Below are 20,916 nucleotides of genomic sequence, written 5' to 3'. Positions count from 1 at the left end.
ACATCCCCGTTCCCTAGGTCTGGTCAACTCAATACTTGTTGCAATAAACTGTTGGGTGAACCGGTTTGGAGGATGGGGAGGATCTTGTGGGCTATTCGTCTGCTCCGGCAGGATTCCGGTGCTGGGACCCGATACAATGTGAATGTTTTATTCCCTGAAAGCTGCTAACATTTTTGATACCAAAGAAAATTATTGAAGTTATTGTTATTGTAATCTGAAAGTTACCATTGAAGCATTTTTCTGTTTTGGGGTTGAAGAGGTCGATGGCCGGAGAGTATACCCGTAAGGCAAAAAGTGATTTCCCAGAAGAAACACAGTGAAAGGATAAGCTAAGTAGTAAAAGGTGCAAGTGCTTAAGAGTGGTACAAATATAAAACATGTTGAGTTGTGACATTTGGGGAAGAATTGTGAAAGCCGGTTGAAGAAAAGTTACAATTATTTCTGCAGTTAAAATTGTGGTGAACCATCCTGATCAAACTATTTGTTGTTGGCAGAAGTGTAAGACAGTTCTTATTCCAGGAGGAGTGAGAGCTAATGATTTTCATTTAAGATACTTTATTGAAGCAATGGAACTTTGTGAACTTGAGTACAAGAACTTCAGAACTATATTGGAACATTGTGTTAAAACAGCTTTCCTCGTTTTTCCTTGTGGAGAAAAGCTTTGTTTGGATATGGGGAAGTGAAGTTCACCCAGACCACGACCAGAGACATTGATCATACTGTGAAGCAGGTTATATGATATATATATTTGTTGAATTGAATTGCCATATACATCCTTTTTGTTTTGATTGTTGTATAAGCGCGAGTATTAGATATCCCTTGGTTAAAGTGTTCCCTTTAGTTTATTTTAGGCAGGGAAATCCTTGTCAGGGTAGGGATAGTGAGGCATTTATTCAACCTGTTTATTTAATAAAGTGGCAACAGTTGAAAAGTCTTACAAAGTTGTCCGCCAAAGACAAAGCCTTGGAACTTCCAAAGAAGTCAGTGTTTGAAATAACAGACGACCGCAATGGTTCATGTTATTGTTGGTGACCTTGCCTAGGGGGACAGGAAGAAGCTGATATGGGGATACATCAAAACACTCAAACCAATGATCCTAAAGGTTTTGTAAAGAAAAGTCTTCTGAAACAATCAATGGCCATCTAGGAACATGGGACATGCACGAGTTACTTCAGAAAAGTAAACACTTACAATGTTCACACACTTACACAGGATAATGTCATGCCCATGACAATAGGTATGAATATAAAATTAAGTGTGGTGACTTGTAGCAGGCAGCAGTCTTCATCTGGGTTATTATGCACTTCTTCGTACCGTGTAGGGGGACGCAACACATGATGACTGTTCTTAAACCTGGTAAACTTAAGAAAACAAAAGCATAATTAAAACTCTGCATTTAAAATAGTGTCTCCATTTCAAAATTTGAAACCGAAACTCATTTGAGAACACTAGAAAAATTACCAGCCTATTAACCAACTGAAATATGTTGCGCAGTGATCATGGAAAAAAACTCCATTGTATAAAAAGAAAATAAATTCTGTGAAGATCCAAGAACAACTAAATCCTGGTTTGAAAGTTTTAATTTGGCTCAGTTTCATGTTTGCATCTTTATAATATAAATATATATATATAACTGAAATGTACACAATTAAAACTATACATTATTTTGCACATTATGAGTAAATCAATATTTCACCTATGAAACTGTAAAATCGCTTGACCTTACCTGCTTTTGGAACTTAAAGTTAAATTCCCACATTGTTTCTTGCCGATTCCCAACAGTCCTTCTGCACCAGAAAAGCATACACTGCCAAAAACAAAATTAATCTTTTTCAAATGCCAACATTTTATTTAAAATTCCACCACAGTAGTCAAACATGAGTAAACAAAAGCACTGGTTTATCAGAGTGCTGTAACATTCTTAGACCAGCTATAAATAAAGTGAGAGCTTAAAGAAACAAGAGTGCTTAAAAAGGTATATATGCACATCTTTGTACCCTTGGGTCTATCGGAACTAAAACTATTAGTTTACATTGATCAACTGACTCGCCCCCAAACAATTCCCCATCGCACCTTTCTCAGCAATCAAGCTACTGCCATTGTCTACAATGAATTGTCAAGACCCCACATATCAATTGACATCTTAATTTTTATTATTATTTATTTTATTATTTTTTTTTTTTTTTTTTTTTTTTTTTTTTTTTTTACACCCACCAATTGTAATATCAGAATTTTGAAGGGGCCAGATACCAGAGGCCCTTTGCAAGCCTATTTACCAACTGGTGCAAATACTTTCTCTGTAGGCTTGTACAAACCCATAGATTCAAACCTGCCTTGGTCTGACTTGAACTTTAACACAATTACAGATGTATTAACAATGAATATGGGGCACTGACATCCTCATCCCTGCCTTCCCAGCCACCACAACCCTCTGGTGGTGAGGGCTAGGAAAGATGGTCTTTTTGCACCTTTCCCTCCATTGATTCCTATGGGACCCCCCAGTCTTTTTGCATATTTTTTAAACCTGTCCCGACTTTTGGAGGTCAGTAAAGCCTTCCGATTTACTTCCCTTGCGTACATTCTTAGGGGGGGAACTGACTAATCCCCAAGACTGTTAATACTGTGGGACCCTCTCTTTTGGAATTCTTGTATTTTTACAATTGCACAGATCACTGTATATTGAAGTGCAGTTAAGACATTTTGAATCCTTATACGTTCTACCTAATGGCTGTTTAGTAAGTTTGACGATGTGCCCAAGACAAATTTGTGGCAGCTTTGTGATTTTTCTTGTTTGTGATATTTTTCTCGTGCACTTTTGCATTTACCGCAAATGGCTACTAAAAGGTGACAAGCACCCTAAATGGCAGTGCCACACGATTTACCCTGGTTCTTTGGCCTTCTTGTCCTTTGGCCGCCTACCACTCTTCCCAGACAATGCCATATTTGGCAACCACTTTGTGCGTGAAAGCTGCTGCTGTATGTGTGAGCCAGAGAAGAGGGTTGGACGGTCTGGTCCTAGTCCACATCCTTTGACATCCGAAAGAGTGTTGCTGGATGGATGGGATGACCAGTGGTTGTCCAGATTTGGGCAACCCTTGACTGTTAGAATGTTGCAGATCCTTACCATTGGTAGGTTTTCTTCCACCCTGGATCTTGGATAAAAGGAAGGCTCCCACAGCTATTCGACGGAACAATGCCATTACTGCGCCCCAGAACTGCGACTGCCGAAAATTCAGACCTTTTCTTTTATTCGACCCCCTTTAAACCATATATATATATATACATACATACATACATACATACATGGGTATGGTATATAACACAAGTAGGTGGTAGACAGGGGACGTGGGGTCTCCCCTGCATATATATATGTGCTGTAAAAGGGGTCGAAATAAAAAATAATAGTCTGCATTTTCAAGGTCGCAGTAGTGGGGGGGGGTGTCGCAGTAATGACAGATTCTTATTCGACAGATCTTTGTTGGAACCAAGACTTCTACTAAGACGACCAGCACACAGACTACTTCTGCAGATGACCAGCATCAACACCAGTGATGGCCCGGTGAAACCATGCTCTCAACCCCTGGATTGAGGATCTCGGTCTTGAAAGCTTTCGAAAGTGTGCGTGGACCACCTGGCGGACTGACCAGTTACCTTTTAGACTAGACTAACTTGCTGCAGCCTTCGTCATTCCCAGCAGAACCTCGACACTTACAAGATCTTTAGTTTATGCTACAAGTCGCCTGGCGTCGCATTTTCAGGCAAGTACACAGAACCCAGTCAATACAATAGTCCAAAGAAAGAAGCACTTAAAGTTATATCAACAGGTATTCTCATAATTGTTCATTTTCTTTTGATCGAATGGTACATTTGACCGAATTTGGTCGGTACCATACTATCGAAAACAAAAAATGAACAATTAGGCTAATACATACTGAACATGTGGAGCAGGGTGTTGCAGGTGTGTCCCTCGCTCCCCATGTCCGGTATGTATTTGCCTTGCGGGGTTGCGGGGGATTCCCCCTGCTTCTGCAATATTGGAGGCGGAGGACAGAAAAAAAAAAGAAAAGGGACCCTGCAGTGTTGGATCAGACCCGCGTTGGAGGGACGGATCTGACGCCACAGGGCTGAACTGGACCAGGCGAGGGTAATCAGGCAAGTGGGGAAGAGCTATGGGGGGTTGGTGTGAGTGCTTTTCAGCCTCTGAAAACTGATCGCATGCAGGCAATTTTTTCCCCATCAGTTTGCTGCGATCAGTTCTCAGACGGCCAAACACACCCAAACCTATCAACATATATTTATTGTATATACACTAGCAGGTGAGTAAATACTCTTTATATAACACTTTCGCCTGCCCCTTAGTTACTGCCGGGTACCCCAGTAGTGTGGAATTGTCGAGATATTGGCAATCACCACACTACCTGAGAGGTTGACATTGGCGGGTGCACTGGCCACAGGAGTATGAAGGGAAGATAGGGGAGCTATGAGAGAGCATGTTAGAGGTGGGGGCCAGAGGAGTAAGGAACCTTGTATACCAGTCGGACCCAGATCAGGACAGAGCCGCATCAGGGGAGACTACGCAAGCCGAGCACCTCAATTCAGGATAGAGACGCAAACTAACCAACCCTACTAAAAATTTCCCTTTCTGCATACACCTCTCAAACTCCAAACCAAACGCAACCAAAACCTACAGCACAACAAACCGCACAAACTTCATTACATTGCAACAACAAAACAAAAACACACAGTCTTGCACAACAGTACATGACGACTACCGGCCGCAAACACCCCAGGCCCAGCCAACGGACCCACCAGGCTGAGGCCGCCAACGGCACATCACTGCTCTCTTGCACTTTTCCTGCTTCCTCCCACTAACTCAACCTCCCCTCCTCTTTCAGAGCCGCCAGGGGACTACTCCGGTGGTGATAGTGCGTGGTACACATGTCCTTTAACATTGACATTAACACATAGGAAATATCAACAATACTTTTAAATGGTGACTGCTTCAATTGTAGTTGTTCTCGGTTACAATTTTTACAGAGAATGACACTAATGACAGTATTACTAGTTAGAACGCACACTAGCATACATTTTAGATAAACAGTAATGTTCATCATAGAAGGATGTCCAATTAAAACACAACCTAAGGTTAAGACTTTGGGAGTCGCCCTTGATCAAAACCTGTCAATGAAGGCACATGTGAGCAGCCTAGTCTCCTGTTCCTCTTACTACCTCAAACTATTAGCCCAGCTTCGCCCCTTTTTGAGCAACACCAACTGTGCCATGATTATTCACTCCATCATAGGGGCCAATCTGGACTATTGTGCTAACCTTCTGCTGGGGGTAACCAAAGTGGAACTAATCACACTATAGGTGGTCCAGAATAATGCAGGGCGCATTGTGATGGGGTTGGGCAGGGCAGACCATGTCGCCTCAGCCAGAAGAGATTTGCACTGGCTGCCGGTGAATAGTCGTGTCCTGTTCCGCGTTCACTGCATAACACACTGATGCCTTTATGGCTTGGACCCAGAATATCTGGCCAAACATCATCTTTGGTTGCCTCCTCACAGGATATTGCACTCAAACACCACTTCTCGTTTGGTGACGCGATGCTCCAAATGCTCCTGTGTGACAGAAGGGTCATTTCCACATGCAGCCCGAGGATACAGAATGAGCTTCCTCTCAATCCACATGTTTTGCCGAGTCCCCTCTGATCTAGAATGATCCTGTAAGGTCGAGATTTTTGGTAGTACCTTTTGGGTGCAATACAACAACCTCAATCTCCTGGCAATAGGACCCAACCTTTGGTATAAGTCTGAACTACACAGGTTGGTAGTGAGGCTGAGCAGTCAGGCTTATCTCAAGAGGGATCAATGTGAAGCAGTAGTGAAGTTGCACAGAGATTCACAGTGACAAGTATTCAAATAAACACATACTCAAGGTTTCCTGATAAAACAATTATTAATTTATTTACCACTCATTTAAACAAGCCTTCTACAGAAGAGAGCAATATAAAAGCAACATTAAATACACTTCAGAAATACACACTCTTGGGTTTCTCGGAATCAGTAAAGACCCATTGGGGATGGCACACAGACAATTCCTACACCCTCAGGTGACTTAAATACCTAGGACACTGGACATTAATATATCACTGTTGCATTCAGATTAGGCTTTGAGTGTGTCAAAGGAGTCATTAGAACAAATAAAAGATCACAAATATTCCTTAAGCAGGCAGATACTTTTGAACCCCCCAATGTAGTTAACCCATTCCAGGAAGGATAGGTGCAACACTATAACAGAGGGGAGAAGAGTCATTCAAGGGACCAGGATAAGACAATGTCAGTGGGCAAAAGTCTATGTGGCTGAAGCACTTCTTGCAGGTGAGTAAAAGTCTTTGCACAATGTTTTTAGAAAGTCTTTGGTAAGAAAGATTAATCAAATGTAGGGCCACAAGCCGGGGGACTTATGAAGTAGAAAGCTACAAGCAACTCTACACAGAGAGGCAAGTTCTCTCAGACTTTACAGTACGTTTAGGTTGAAGAAAAATGCAGCAGATGACTTCTGTTCCTGTGCAGCTCTGCAGATCCTGTTCTTCCTCAGACTCCGTCGTGGGGACATGAGGGAGGACTTCTGGGGACTCCTGAACAATAACGGGATGGTCACCAACGGCAACCGGCAAACATCAAACAAGTGGCACTTCGGTGTTTCAGCTTCTCGCGTCTAGTGCAAACAGCAACACCACGGTTCCTGGCTGTCGACATGGGCTTTCCTTGCATCTGGGGTCCAGCAATCTGTTGAGGTGGCTCAGGCTCGGTCAGTCCTGCTTCCTGGGAGTCTGTAGGATCTTCCTGGAGCTCGGGTACGACTTAAAGACGACACTCGATTCTGGTGTTCCTCTCGTGGCAATCGGTCCCTGCAGCAGCAATGAAGTACAGCCAGCTCCAAGAGGATTTCCAGAGGAGTTTGTCTTGGGGTCGATTGGTCCCACCAACCCAAGATGAGAAGTCGTCCTTTGCAGGGCTTTTCTAGTCGAGGCGAATTCAGAGCTTCAGCACTGCAGCAGGGCTTCACCGGGAAAACCAACGGTCCAGGGGTTGCAGCAGGCGTCTCCTCCATGTTCTCCTTTTGATTCCTTCGTCCAGTGGTCGACTCTGCCTTCCAAGCAAAAGACCTCGCCTTTTATGCAGGTTTCACCCATTAATTTGCAGCCTAGGTGTCAGTCACACAGCAGGGTGACTGTCCTTCAAGGACAGCCAGCCAGGCAATCACCTTTGGGTGCATTCCTGTAACCAAGGAGACAGGGAGTTTTGGGAACCTCCCTCTCTTCCTGACTTGCCAGACACGCTGGAGCCAAAGGCGGGCTTCACCAGTGAATCCAACCTAAGACAAAACAAACAAAGGGCCCAAACCTAGTTTGGCGTGCAGAGTAAATCTCAAGAAGGACCTTTCGAACAAGAAATGGCGAAAAAAGACGACCAGGGCCATTTTGACAAAATGTGCACCCATGGGTGCAGTACTGCAGCTGCAAACGCAGCCCGCAATAAAAACACTAAATGGTAGTAAAAAGTAAACCACTGCCACCAGCCATTAATTGTAGAAAGGGTAACGCAAACATGTTACATGAGAAACTAGACAAAGGGGATACTAAGTAACCCCTCCAGCACCCTATTTTAAGACAGTGTGTGCTGGGTCTAGAAAGTCAATTTCACTTTACTAATCTTGGAAACAGTGGGGAATCTGAAAGACTTCCCTGTGCCACTGCAGTGAAGGTAATGTGTGTCACAATGTAAAAATATGATGCTTATGGAGTTTGTCAGACTCCAAAACCAAAAGAAACAGTTAAAATCACAGAAAAATAAGGTCTCACTCACTCCAGGTTAAAAATTAAAAGTTCTTAAGTCCAGCAAAAGTGCTGGCGGTCTCCAAGGTAGAAGCAAATTAACATATGTCTGAGAATTCACCCCAACACCTACACAGGAATCACAAGAGACTTAAGGTAAGTAAATACCCAAGCCAGCACAGTACCTTAGCACAGAAGAAGATTTTTCAGCAGGATGACTTCAGGATCTGCAGCCAAAAACCTGGTCGTAGAATTCCTTCATTAAAAAGACAGAAGACAGGACACTGCAAGGACTTTGGCAGCAATGATCACGGGGAAGGCTCTAGGCAAGGTTTTCCTTGTGGCTGCATGCGGCTCTGATTATTTGGCGCCTTTTTCACAAGCACAGAAGACAGCAGATTATCGCTGGTTGGATTCTTGTCATTTGCAAGGTACAGCACTCTGGTGAGGGGACTTTACGGACTGGAATCGTGCCTCTTGAGATCCAGCAGGATGCCCACGAAGTTTCAGCGAGATTCGTAATTCGGAAGACTGTGCACTGCACAATGGTTCCAGGTCCCAGGGTATTGAGATATTGCAGCCCTGCAAGATCACAGCATGGTGTAGGAAGGCTCAAAATACATGTCTTCTTGAATCTAGTGGGTCTCACCAGGTTCTGGGTCTCGTTTTTGGAATGCCCAGGTGGATTGGAAGGAAGGGCTACAGCAGGCTCCCGTTAGACAGCAACCTCTCCGGTTGCTGGAAATCGTTTCAGCTGCAAATTCTTCATCTTCCTCTTCGGTTTTGGTTCCAGTAGTCGACTACCTCTTCAGCTTCCAGGATCAGACCTTTATGCAGGAACCCAGCCAATCAAACAGCCTTGCAACATTCAAACTTGGGGAACTGACAATCCTTTCAGGACAGCCAGCCTTCCAGTCTGAACTGGATTCTCACACTTAGGCTGGAAGACAAAGGACTGCAGAGTTTTGGACTCCTCCCTCGCTTCCTGCATTCACAGGCACTTTGAAGCCTGGGCAGGAATCCACAGGACTCCCGCCGAAGATAAAAAATCAAACAAAGGAATTTCCTACCCTGGATGTCAGGGGAAGGAACAAGAAAAGACAAGACACGCTAAAATGGCGAAAAAAGAAAAAAAGGGGCCATTTTGGTAGAGCACCCATGGGTGCCTTCAAAGGGCTGTCTCTCACCGAATAAAATGTAAAAGGGATCCAAAGATCCTTTCTACCCTTGGGAACTGTAGTCCTCACAAGGTTAGCCACAGAGAGTTAAAAGGGGAGCCCCTAGTGCAACCCAGCCACAATAGGCACTTATTGACAAAAAGCTGTCTCAAATAAATTTTAAAAGACATTGCAGAGTCTTAAAAATGACACCCATAGGCTACCCTAGAGGCGTGGTTGTGGGCCAGACGAAGGAAAAAGCTACCCAAAGGCCTCGGCCCGCTTTCCCCGATCATTTGGAACCCCGACTTCTCCCCATGTATGGAAGAGGCGAACTTCAGCCGATGGACCGCAGGAGGCCTTCGATCCCTCTCGCAACTCTACGAAGGCAGCTCTCCGCTCAGCTTTGAAGAATGTAAAGGCCGCCTGCAGATATCGGAGAGGGAAAGGTTCACATATGTTCAACTTCGTCCAACAGTTCGCCAAGGGGTGACCCGAGACCTGCAGCCCCTTGACCATGCACTGGAGGAAAGCCCAAAACAAGGACGGATCTCTAAGCTATACCGCCTCCTCCAAGAAGATATATTACAGGTCAGGCCTTCCTGGGAGACAGACCTGGATCATCCCACCGAAGACCAGACATGGGTGGAGATATGGACTAGGATTAACTCGGCCTCCAGATGTGTCACGAACAAAGAATGCGCCCTTAAGCTCCTCCACCGCTGGTACCTCTCCCCGACTCGCTTACACCACTGCAACCCATCCGTAGACCCTGGCTGTTGGAGACGCTGTAGCGAATGGGGTTCCTTCTTTCATATGTGGTGGAGTTGCCCAACGGTGCAGTCCTTCTGGAAGGAGATTATTCATGCCATTGAGGACATCACACAACGCAAGCTGCTGATGGACCCGGATGTAATCCTCCTAGGAGTAGTAGACCCGGATTCCTATCCCAAAACAGGACGCGCGACTAAACTGCTGACACAACTACTGTTGGCGGCCAAGATCACAGTGGCATGCAAATGGAAAACGTAAGGCGGCCCCATACTACCCCTCTGGTGGATAAAGTTCTGGGAAATATTAGTGGCCGAGAAAGTCACAGCAGCGAAAGAGGGGGCCCTCCACCGATTCACAGACTGCTGGGCCCCAGTGTTGGAGTATCATAGCAGGTTCCCAGCACTGACTTTCCAACCGCGCCTGGCAACAAACTTTTTGGGACCCCCAGAACCATGATAGATCTCCGGACCGTCAGAGTGTCATAGACATGGAGGGGAGCATGAGAGGAGCCACAGAGGAGGGGGTTTGATTGAACATATTTCATGCACATTGCTAATGACGGGAGTTGTCCCATAATGTATACTATGTCTGTAATGCTGTAACCAACATAAATAAAAGTTGTTAAAAAAAAAAAAGAAAATAACACCCATAAAAAGAGTAAAAGATTCTGTGAATGTGGAAAAAGGTTCCCACTCACAGAGGTCAGGAAGATTCATCATTGCTATGAAAATCTTACCTAACTGTTTTAGGAACGTATTAGGAGTTCTAAGGAAATAAAGACATAAAAAGGAGTTCCCAAAGGGTACCCAGCAACGCTGCACAAAGTGTGCAGTGTGCTGCAAAAGTGTAACATAGATGCCTTTAAGAGATACAGAGGAAAGTAGACTCCATGGAATAAGGTGAAAGAAAAAGTCAGAGCAAATAAGAATGAATGAGGTGGGAAAAAGGCTCCCCTCATTCAGGATAGACAGAATAAGGTTCAGAAGTCCAGCAAAAAAGTGCTGGAGTCTCACTAGGAGAAGGGGGATTGAGGGGGGGGAGAGGGGGAGGGTGGGGTTAGGTTAAGCATACAACTGATAAATCTCCTTAACAGCGACCTCCGCTGTAACAATCTCTGCCATCCCGTGAGGAGTTCTGAAGTGTTCGCACTGTCAAATTCTTCATCTTTTCTTCCTTTGGGGACATTCTTCAAAAAAGTTGCAAGGAACCGTCTGGGGAAAACTGCGACTAGCTGCTGACCTGAAACAAGTGACCTCCCGCCCACAACCCCTGGGTTCCCTCACCCAAACAAAGGACAGAGGGTTGTGTCCACAGCCAATTCCTGAAGACCTGTAGTGTCACCTGTAAGAATCTGAGTCAGGCAGTTAAGTGAACATATCTGTTTCTGTGCCCCTGTCTCCCATAAGGTAACATTTGGTGTAGAGCCCTTGTCCCTAAATTCCCTCTGGCCTTGCCTTTGGTCGTCGAACCTGGGCCGAGTATCCTTTCCTAGGACTTGCCTTGGGAATAGGATAGAGTGGGGTACTTACCTTACTTGAAGTAAACACTTCAGCCGTATTGGAGAGGCATTTGTTTGTAATTACTAATGTTCGAAGTGTAATTCTGTCTTGCACTGGAAACCAATGTGTGTCACGTGTTTTTGCTGCGACGTGGTTGGTACATGGAATATTTAGGGCATATCTAAGTGCATTGTTCTGAAGCACTTGTAGTTTGTTCAGGTTACGTTTACTGGAACCTAAATATAAATTGTTACAGTAATCCAACTTGGATAATAGCAGCCCTCTGGCTAATTTAATGCAGGTAGAAAGGAAAGGTTTGCAGGCATTGATCAAATTAGTAGTATATGCTGTGGCTGGAGGCAGTAGCATTGACTTGCCTAGTGAGGGTGGAGTCTAGGTAGATGCCTAGTGTTTTAACCTCACTAGATACTTTGATGTTTCCATCAATGTTGAAAGAGTATCGAGTTTGTTTAGAAGAGACTGAGAGCCTATGAGAAGTAGTTCAGTCTTATCGAGGCAGAGGCCATGGGTAGCCATCCATGCCTGAATGTGATGATAGATTTCATTTAACATTTGTGAGTCTGTGGCGTAGCAGCCAGTGAAAATGAGGACCTGGGTGTCGTCCGCACAGTTAGTGTAGGTGACGCCCAAGTCGTCAAGGTGGTCGAAGGGGAGCTTCGTAAAGATAGTGTATAGAGTGGGAGAGACACAGGTGATTGGTACGCGTTCAGCAGATGATGTGGGTGCAAAGACGCTCATGTTCCTAATTGCTAAGAAGGATTGAATCCACACACAGATGGAGACAGAGATTAGCGAATACCTTAAGGTGAATAATACCGGGGAGGTATCCAAATAGGTAGTCTGGGAAGCGGGGAAAGCTACCTGGAGAGGTGCCCCAATAAGAGGGGTATCGCAAGAAAAGAGAAAGAAAACAAATCGAAAATAGACTCAGAACAGAGATTTGTCAGTTAGACGGGGAAGTTAGGAGAGAAGATGAGGCTGATCCCAATAAAATCAATGAAGCAAAAAAGAAGAGGGACGAACTGCAACTCTTGGAACATGAGCAGATAGTGCACAAGCTCCGACTCCAGAAGCAGAAATTCTATGAAAAAGGAGACCAAGCTGACGCACTGTTAGCCGCCACACTTCGGGAACAAAGGATTGAGCGAAAAGTGCTCGAAATAGTCTAGGAGGGGCTTGCCCCAGCCACAATCGCTCCTACCATTCCAGAGTCCTTCGCCACTTTCTATGAGACCCTATACACCTCAGAAACAGACTTAGACCTACTATATACCGAAACCTATTTGTCCTCTATCAATATGCCTAAGATATCAGGTTTGTACTCTGAGCTCTTAGAATCCCCTATAACCGAACAAACAATCCAAAATGAAATAAAGATGCCAACTCTGGGCAAATCCCCAGGAGAGGACGGTTACACAGCCGGATTCTATAAATCCTTTAGTACACAACTCATACCATTTATAGTAGAACTTTTCAATAAAATTTTAGATTCAGGGATAGTCCCAGACTCTTTTATCCGAGCCCTTATTACGGTAACTCCCAAAGAAGAAAGGAACCGCAAAAAAATGCGGGTCATATCGCCCCGTCTTCCTGCTCAACGTAGACGCGAAAATCTGGCCTTCAGATTAGATGCTAATGCCTCAACTCATCCATCCTGATCAGGTGGGTTTTATACTGGGGAGGCAGGGGGCTGATACAATGTGAAGACCCTACATCTTATCCATGCATTCCGGAATATGACCAAAAAGCCGGTCCTCCTCTTGATTGACGCAGAGAAGGACTTTGATAGGGTAGAGTGGGGATTTTTGAGGGTGGTTATGCGCAAGGTGGGAATAGGCCCAAGGTTCAGAAAGGGAATACAGGCGATGTACACATGTCCCAAAGCATCTATATTTGTGAATGGAGAATACTCCAGATGGTTTGAACTAGAACGAGGCACTCTGCAGGGATGCCTTCTCTTCGCTCTCTCCCTGGAACCCCTGGCACAATAGAGGGCAGACCCCCGGGTAGAGGGAATGCAGCTGGGAGGGGTTGAATACAAGGTGGCCTTCTACGCCGATTACATACTTTTGCATGTGGCTAATCCGATAACATCCATCCCCGGGCTCTTCACCCCCTAGAAGACTATGATCGACTCTCTGGTTTTAAAGTGAACAAAGCCAAGTCTATTCTGTTCCCCCTACAGGGCTCAGCGGAGACAAGCAAAGTTAAATTCTCTTTACTGGGTCTCAAGATTGAACACTCTAAGCTGAAATACTTAGGCGTACAAATCCCTAGAGACCTAGTCGGCCTATACAAAGCCAACTTCCCTCCCCTTGTCGAGAAGTTCCATGTAGACCTTATTAAATGGAGCAAGTTGACGATCTCATGGTTAGGGCGACTCAACGCCATTAAAATGGTCTGTCTCCCACAGTTCCTGTATCCCTTTCAAATGCTTCCTATCGAGATGCCAGGGAATTTCTTCATAGAGGTCAAGAGAGCTATTGTGGGATTCCTCTCGCAGGGGAAAAAGGCTAGAATCGCATACAACACCCTATGACTTCCCAAAGACAAAGGGGGGTAACGCTCCCGGATCTCAAAAAATATTATGAAGCAGCCCAATTACGAGTGCTAATTCCCCATCTACGCAACCACAAAGAACCCCAATGGATCGCCATGGACAATCACTAGCTATCACCGGCCACAGTTTCAGAGTGGCTATGGGCCCCCAGGAAGAAGCTCTATAATAGACTTAAAAACCACCCGATACTGAGAACCATATGGGAGATTTGGAGAGAGGGTACTAGGATGCAAAAGGTCTCCACATGGCCATCCCCGTTGAGCTACTTATAGTCCCCGGGAATTAACGAACACATTCCCAATGTGGAGAGATTTCAAACATGATATGAAGCAGGTCTAGAGCGGGTGGGACAACTGCTGAAAAATGACTCTTTTCATTACACATTACAACTGACAGAAGCCCTGGGGATAGGCACATTATCCATCAATACCTGCAGATTAAAGGCATTCTGACAAGAACAGAGTGGAAGGAAAAGCTGCAGAGGGACCCTAGCCCCTTTGAAATGCTATTGGACTCCAGGACAGAGAGGAAGGGTCTGATATCTGCCATGTATAAGGAACTGGTAGAGGTGGGAAATGGGACTATGGAACCACTGAGAGGCAGATGGGAGAGAGACCTAGGTGGAAATATAAGCCCAGGCATGTGGGGGAAAATGTGCAGAGCGGCCTCGCAAACATCCATATTGAGTCAATACAAATTACACGCCATCAAACTATTACAAAGATGGCAGTACGATCCTCACAGGCTCTCTAGGATGTTCCAAACGGCCAGTCCACGATGTTGGCGTGCATGTGGTGGTGTTGGTGATTATTGGCATATGTTGTGGGGATGTCCCCGGATAAGGGTATACTGGGATGAGGTCCTGGGTTGGATCAGAGACAGACGGCATCCACAGAACCGCAGACCCCCATCTTATTCTATTCGGTCTTGAGAAATGTGAAGATGAATGGAGAAGGATTAAAGGTCTGGTCCCTCAGTTATTGCTAGCCGCCCATGCCACACTGGTGATGAAATGGAAGTCCAGAACGATCCTGAGTGAGAGTAAATGGGTTAATGTGGCCTCAAATATATGTATAATGGAAAAGATAACATTGTCTCTCCATGGGAGATCTACACAATGCAAGGTTTTATGGATGGACTTCACGAGTAAACACTTGTCAGGAGTACTAAAGTGATGGACAATGGGACTGATGGTAGAGGTTCCCACCTTCTGAGCGGATTTGGACTGACCGACGCACTGGGTCAAATTGTAATACATGAGATACGAAAGGTTGTGAACGAAGACATAAGAAGACTTACCCAGCAGTGCAGTCCCCCGATGTACAAACTGACCACTCATAGACACACACACACACACACAAACACAACGATGCTTGCTCGGCCCATGGGGGGGTGGAGGAGGGAGAAGGGAACATCATGTTGAAGACCTGCAGTTCGAAATTGGATGAATTTTTGAGATACACGACTAGACAATACTCTCGAAAGTCTCCGATTATGCTCTGTAATTTCTTGTTTGTATTTTTTTGCTGCGACTTGCATTAATCAAAAATTAATAAAATTGAATACAAAAAAAAAAAAACACCGCCCTGTGTCCGAATTTCTATTCTGACCCTCACACTAAAACGTAACTCTAAGGCAGTGGTCCTTCAAACTTTTTTGACCTGGGCCCCCCTGTGCAAAATGTGGGCAGGCCGGCCTCTCCCAAAATGCCAAATGGATAGCAAGTCCAAATGGCTATGAACAAATTGTGTGCAGTCACTGCACCCTACTTCAGCATAGTCCCTGGGATCCACCACCTGCTCTCATCACAGTCTCTGGGCTCCCACATCCCGCTCTTTGCCCAGTCCCTGTGATTTACCTACCCCAGCAGAGACCCTGGGCTCTCACCACCCTGCTCCCACCACTATCCCATGGCTCCCCCAACCCCGCTCCCAGCACAGTACCAGGGATAGTGGCGGCTGTTGAATTTTTTAAGTGTCGGGACATAAATATTTCCCTCACATATGCCATAGTGAGGGAGCCCGAACCAATAAGAGGGGGGGGGGGGGGGGGAGTACAAGGGACATATTTTTAAATAATGGGTTAAAATTGTGCATTGTAGAGTATACTTTAAAAAGAATTGGGTAAAAAGCCAAACAGTTTGCAATTGGTGCTGGGGGGGGCGAGGGGGCAGGCATGGTATTTCTTTCTACTCGACATCTATGATAGATGTCCAGTAAAAAGATACCATCCCTGTCCCCTTGTCCTCACATCGACTAACACACACACACAATCAACATGATTATGTGTATATGCATGGCACTGGAGGACCCCGGGGGCGGGCATGGTATCTTTGGCTGGACATCTATGAAAGATATCTAGTAAAGAAATACCATCCGAGTCCCCTAGGCTTCACAGCACCTCAGAAGGAGAGCTGATTTTGGCAGGTGGGTAGGGGATTATGCAACTAAGGCATTTTTAAAATGCCTTTGTTGTACAACCCTTCTCCCCCCACTCGCCAAAATCAGCTCCACTGACCTACACAAACACACAGCATTCACACAGCAAGCATTACATCATTAACACAGGCACCCATCACCATACACTGACTTATTGCACAAGCATACACACATCCATACACATTTAAATAAAAAATAAATGAACACATTTCTGCCCCCCGTCCTGAAGTTTCCTCCCCAGAGGTTGAGCTCCTGCATCATGACCAGAAATCGGGAGGCAAGAGCCTCCTACACATGGATGCAGGTGCCCGATATTGTGGGTGTCGAAACGCTGCGCTCCAGCCTGCTCTGTATGTGCGAAGAGGCACAGGAGCTCCCCCTCATACATGCAATTCCCCAGCCAGCATTTCCAATGAGCTATGCACGGCTGGCGAAGCAAACGCCCCCAGTCTTACATGGCTCATTGAGCATGTGCCACTGGGGAACTGAACAGTCAAAGGGAAACAATGTTTCCCATTGACAGACCAGCCAACCGAGGAGCGCTCCCTCAGCTGGAAAAAGCAGCTGAGGCAGCGCTCAGCGATTCACTGGGCTAGCTCCCCCTGCAGTGGATCGACACTCCTTCACCCACTATAGACGAGTCACCCGCTCCCCCTGACCCACTTTGTCTTTCCTCCCTTTTTGTAAAAAAACAAAGTGTACCCCCATTACATTTCAGGCTGTGGTTTTGCGCCCCTCCCACTCTTCCCCCCATGAATGAGGCTGCGACCACACACTGCTCCAAGATGAAACAGACAAGGTCTTTAACCTTGGAAGGTTTAGGAAAGTGTTCATAAAAGAAGAATAAACGGCTCCAACACAAACGTTCTTCAAAGATAGGGGTCCTTGTTCCAGAGAGTGGCTCCCTTCCTCTGGATTGCTCTTTACTCTCCAAAGTTTCAAATATAACAGTTCCTTAGGCCTTCTTAGGGCCACAAAAATTGACATACAAATTTGTTTGACTTGGCAATTGCATCTCTTTCAGAACACCTTGTATGCTTTCTGCCAGGATCTTAGTTCTCCTCTCTTGGTTCACATAATCTCTTTTCTAGTCTTGATATTCGTTTTTCAGGACCTCTGTATTTCACAAAGTTATGGTTGCATGGTATACTCACCTGTCAGGGCTTCTTCCATTTACATGCTTGTAATTGCCTGGTATACTCTCCTGCCGGGACATCTGGGTTTCGCACACTTGCAATTGCCTGGTATTCTTCACCTGCCAGGTTTTCTTGCATTCACACAGGATTTCTACCCCTCCCCAAAGGTGCACATATGCTTTGTTTGTCAATCTGTCCTCTGGATATCTTATCCCCTTTGGGTTTCCCCTATATGTGCATACAATATTAATTTGCTTGTAAGGGGTTTGTTTGTAGCTTAGTTCCACTTTTCACATTAAGTTAAATTGTTCTTTCACTCTTGTTTGTGGTTCAATTACTTGCTCTCCCTACTTGCCGCTGATACTCCCCGGGGTCCCCACTGCCTCTGGGTGGACTCACCGGCGTCCTTGGATTCTCCCGCCGTCAACCGGAGAAGCACCTCGGTCTGCTTCTTTCTTGCAACCGCTTTCTCGTTGTTCCTTCGTCTCTTGTGGCTTCCACTTGACATGGCTGCTTCTTGCCAGGCTCTGGTAAGTAAATCACAGCTCTTTTCACCTGCGAACACCCTGTAGTCTCTCGCTGGCACCTGGTGTTCCCACAGCATGTCCTTCTCGTGCAGCCTCTTCTTCATTGGTGAGCCACCTGGCTCCACAATGCCGGTAATTGCCTTTCGGTTTCTTCACCTTCACGGAGAGGTGCTGCTCTCTCCAGTCAGCAGCAGCCAATTGATTCCCAGCTTCAGTTGCCTTTTGAACTTCCTGGAACCAGATGTATGCGAGCACCCACTAGAGCGCGCTTGCGGGGCTTGTGGAATTTCTCACTCTATACTACCCAACGGCTCTTCCTCGTCCCAGTATTTCTGTCTTTCTGGAAGATGAAGTTCAAACTTGTGAATCGATTTTAATGAACATTTCCAGTAGTTTTGAATGGTGAATGAGTTCTGGATAATTGATAGGTGGAGCTGGAGAGTGCAATTCCTGCATTCTTCCTGCGCGGACTGGATGCATCACAATAGGCCATGAGGGTGTTAGATATGGGAGGGTTATTTTCATGAGAGTATGGGGGATACCAGGTCTAATCCAATGTGATCCTCCCTCATGTAGCCACCCCCATGGTCAGTATCAGGTAGTGACTGCCAATGGATTCATCACATCGTGCAGATAGTTACAAATGGTATAAAGCCCACCCCCTCAGTCCCATAGGAACCAACAATATTTCCTAGCAAGCCAATGCTGGCGATTTTCTCTTACCATGGTCAGCTTATCTATTCTCATGGGCATTATTCATTAATCACCAGGTCTGATCAGCTGCCCTTGCTGGGAGCTTGTGCTTCTCATAGGATAACATGGGTTTTCACAAAATGTATGGTGCATATAATGTCGTAAAACTTTGTAATGCCCTCCAGATTAATGCCTTCCCACTGCAGGCCTCCGTCAGCTCATATCACAAAGCAGCTCTGGCCGGGCAGTTGTATCTCATTGAATAACATGTCTTTCCAAAAAATATTTCCGTTCCTACTTCAAATAAGGGATCAATGTAATTACAGACTATCAGTATTTTCTGCGCAAGATAGACATTTTTTTTTCATGCAGTCAGACCTTCAAAATGGAAAAATATCAAATGTTATGTTAATATGGATTGCAATAAAACAAGAATTCTTTAACTGTTACAATATCAAGGACACATACTTTATGAATGCAAATACCGTTTTCATAAGCCAGGGTAATCAACTAAGCTTTTAAAATAACATTGTAATCAAATAGCATCACTAGGTTTCTGAATCCATGCATTCTCTTTCTTTTCAGACAAAAATGAAAAATAGAAGATAATGTCCTTTCACTGTGCACTCATTTAGATATTAAGCAGAGTGATGTTTTCACAGAGCAATGAGAAAAGGGGCAATACAAATTAAACCTCTTGCATGTTGTCATCTTCTCTGTGTAGTCTGCATGGAAAAAAAGTATTTTAAACTTAGCCAAGCTTACTCGTTATATGAACATGTGCAATTTGTAGCTGACTCGCATTTTACCTCAATCAGTGGCAAATGTAATTGAAAAGCTTTAATAATGATGTGTGTATTACCTGCGTTTGCAAGTAAAGTATGTCAAACCCAATAGGTCTCAACCCCCATATGGATATGCATTTATGTGTTCACTAAAACCTGTCAAAGTCAATGGGTATGAATTTGCACATATTCAAATGTATAGATTGCCCGGGATTACTACATTGCCTAACAAACATATATTTATACTATTTGAGACATAATTCCCGTTGTCCTTCCAGATAATGCTGGTGGGTAGAAAAAATAAGCAAACCAACCGGGAAAGACAATTAGGTAAGCCTTTTTCAAAGACTAACATTTTTCTATCGTAAGGAATAGCAATCATCTCTTTTTGAAATAATGATGGTTCGAAATAAAAACAAAGGAAATGGAAAAAATACATTAAAGAAAAGCTGTGCAGAAAATATTCTCACTTACTTTAGAATTAGCTAAATTGCTGGGAGTACTTTCTGGGATCGTAGGATTTTTTGACAAACGCGAGGTAAATGGCTCATACATGTGATATAAGGAGCGGATTACACAGGCACGCAGACTTCTCAGTTTTTCAATACACTCCGGCCTCAGGCGAACTGGCAAATTTGCATCCATGTGATAGTGCCTAAAGATCAATAATTATCAAAAAGCAAAACAGGGTTACTCCTACAGCAATATGGGTCCTGCTCAGTTAAAAAAAATAAGAGGACAGTTTAGTGTGCGTTAACGATTTAATCAAAGCTTTCTACTCAGCTGGCTATATAACATTTAATATCTACAGTCAATACACAGTCAGCTTTTGCATGTTAACCCTGTGGAAGACTACACAACCCTTGTCCTCTTGGCATTCGGTAACCCACCTTTTTGTATAGGCCTGTAATACAAAAGTTGGTAGTGTGACTGAGCAGCCAGGCATATCTCAAGAGGAGTAAAATGTGAGCTGCAGAGCTGTAGCAATGACATCCACAAATATAAGTAGACAAGTAACACTTCTACTCAAGGTTTTTGTTATGAGTAACTATTTAACAGTGTTTTTAAATGAGCATTCTTTAAAAAGGGCAATACGTGTAGCAATCAAATATACTTTAAAATACTTTTCCAGAATCAACACACAGCTAGTAGATACTCTTTAGCAATGCTTCTTACACACTTCCTACACCCATAGGTGACTTCACTAACTAGGAAAGTAATGGCATTTATATATCACTAGTACACTTTGTAGATTCTGAGGATTGCAGAAAGGAAAGGTTAAGGGAAGGAAAAAGAAACAGGTTCTCAGAACATGCGAGTTCTTAAATCTTCCAACAAAGTGTAGATAACCTTTCCCAGCAATAATACATAAAAACCAAGTTATCACCTATATGGGACAGTAATTATCAAAGTCCAATTGACTAGAAGAGTCTGCAAAGAGCCAGTACAGCCAAAGTCAATGGGAGCACAGTCTAGAGAGCCGAGA

At 44.6% G+C, this 20,916-nt stretch overlaps 1 protein-coding gene across 3 annotated transcripts in view; it reads right to left on the bottom strand.

Moving 5' to 3' along the window:
* Window positions 1-20,916, bottom strand: part of TMEM183A (transmembrane protein 183A) — a 215,459-nt gene that overhangs the window by 94,164 nt on the left and 100,379 nt on the right. For 2 of the 3 annotated variants that reach the window (XM_069633681.1, XM_069633682.1), the window contains exons 5-7: window positions 19,905-20,085; window positions 1,727-1,807; window positions 1,209-1,361 (exon numbers count right to left, since the gene is read on the bottom strand). In XM_069633681.1, coding sequence (XP_069489782.1) covers window positions 1,209-1,361; window positions 1,727-1,807; window positions 19,905-20,085 — 415 coding nt within the window. Of the gene's footprint in view, window positions 1-1,191; window positions 1,362-1,726; window positions 1,808-19,904; window positions 20,086-20,916 lie in introns of all 3 variants that reach the window. The other variant, XM_069633683.1, reaches the window with a different exon arrangement.

This window comes from Ambystoma mexicanum, chromosome 13, assembly GCF_040938575.1.
Source record: "Ambystoma mexicanum isolate Mex_15411 chromosome 13, UKY_AmexF1_1, whole genome shotgun sequence".
In the NCBI taxonomy this organism is placed as follows: Eukaryota; Metazoa; Chordata; class Amphibia; order Caudata; family Ambystomatidae; genus Ambystoma; species Ambystoma mexicanum.
The sequence above is the reverse complement of the archived record's forward strand: the minus strand, read 5'-3'. Positions and strand labels throughout refer to the sequence as shown.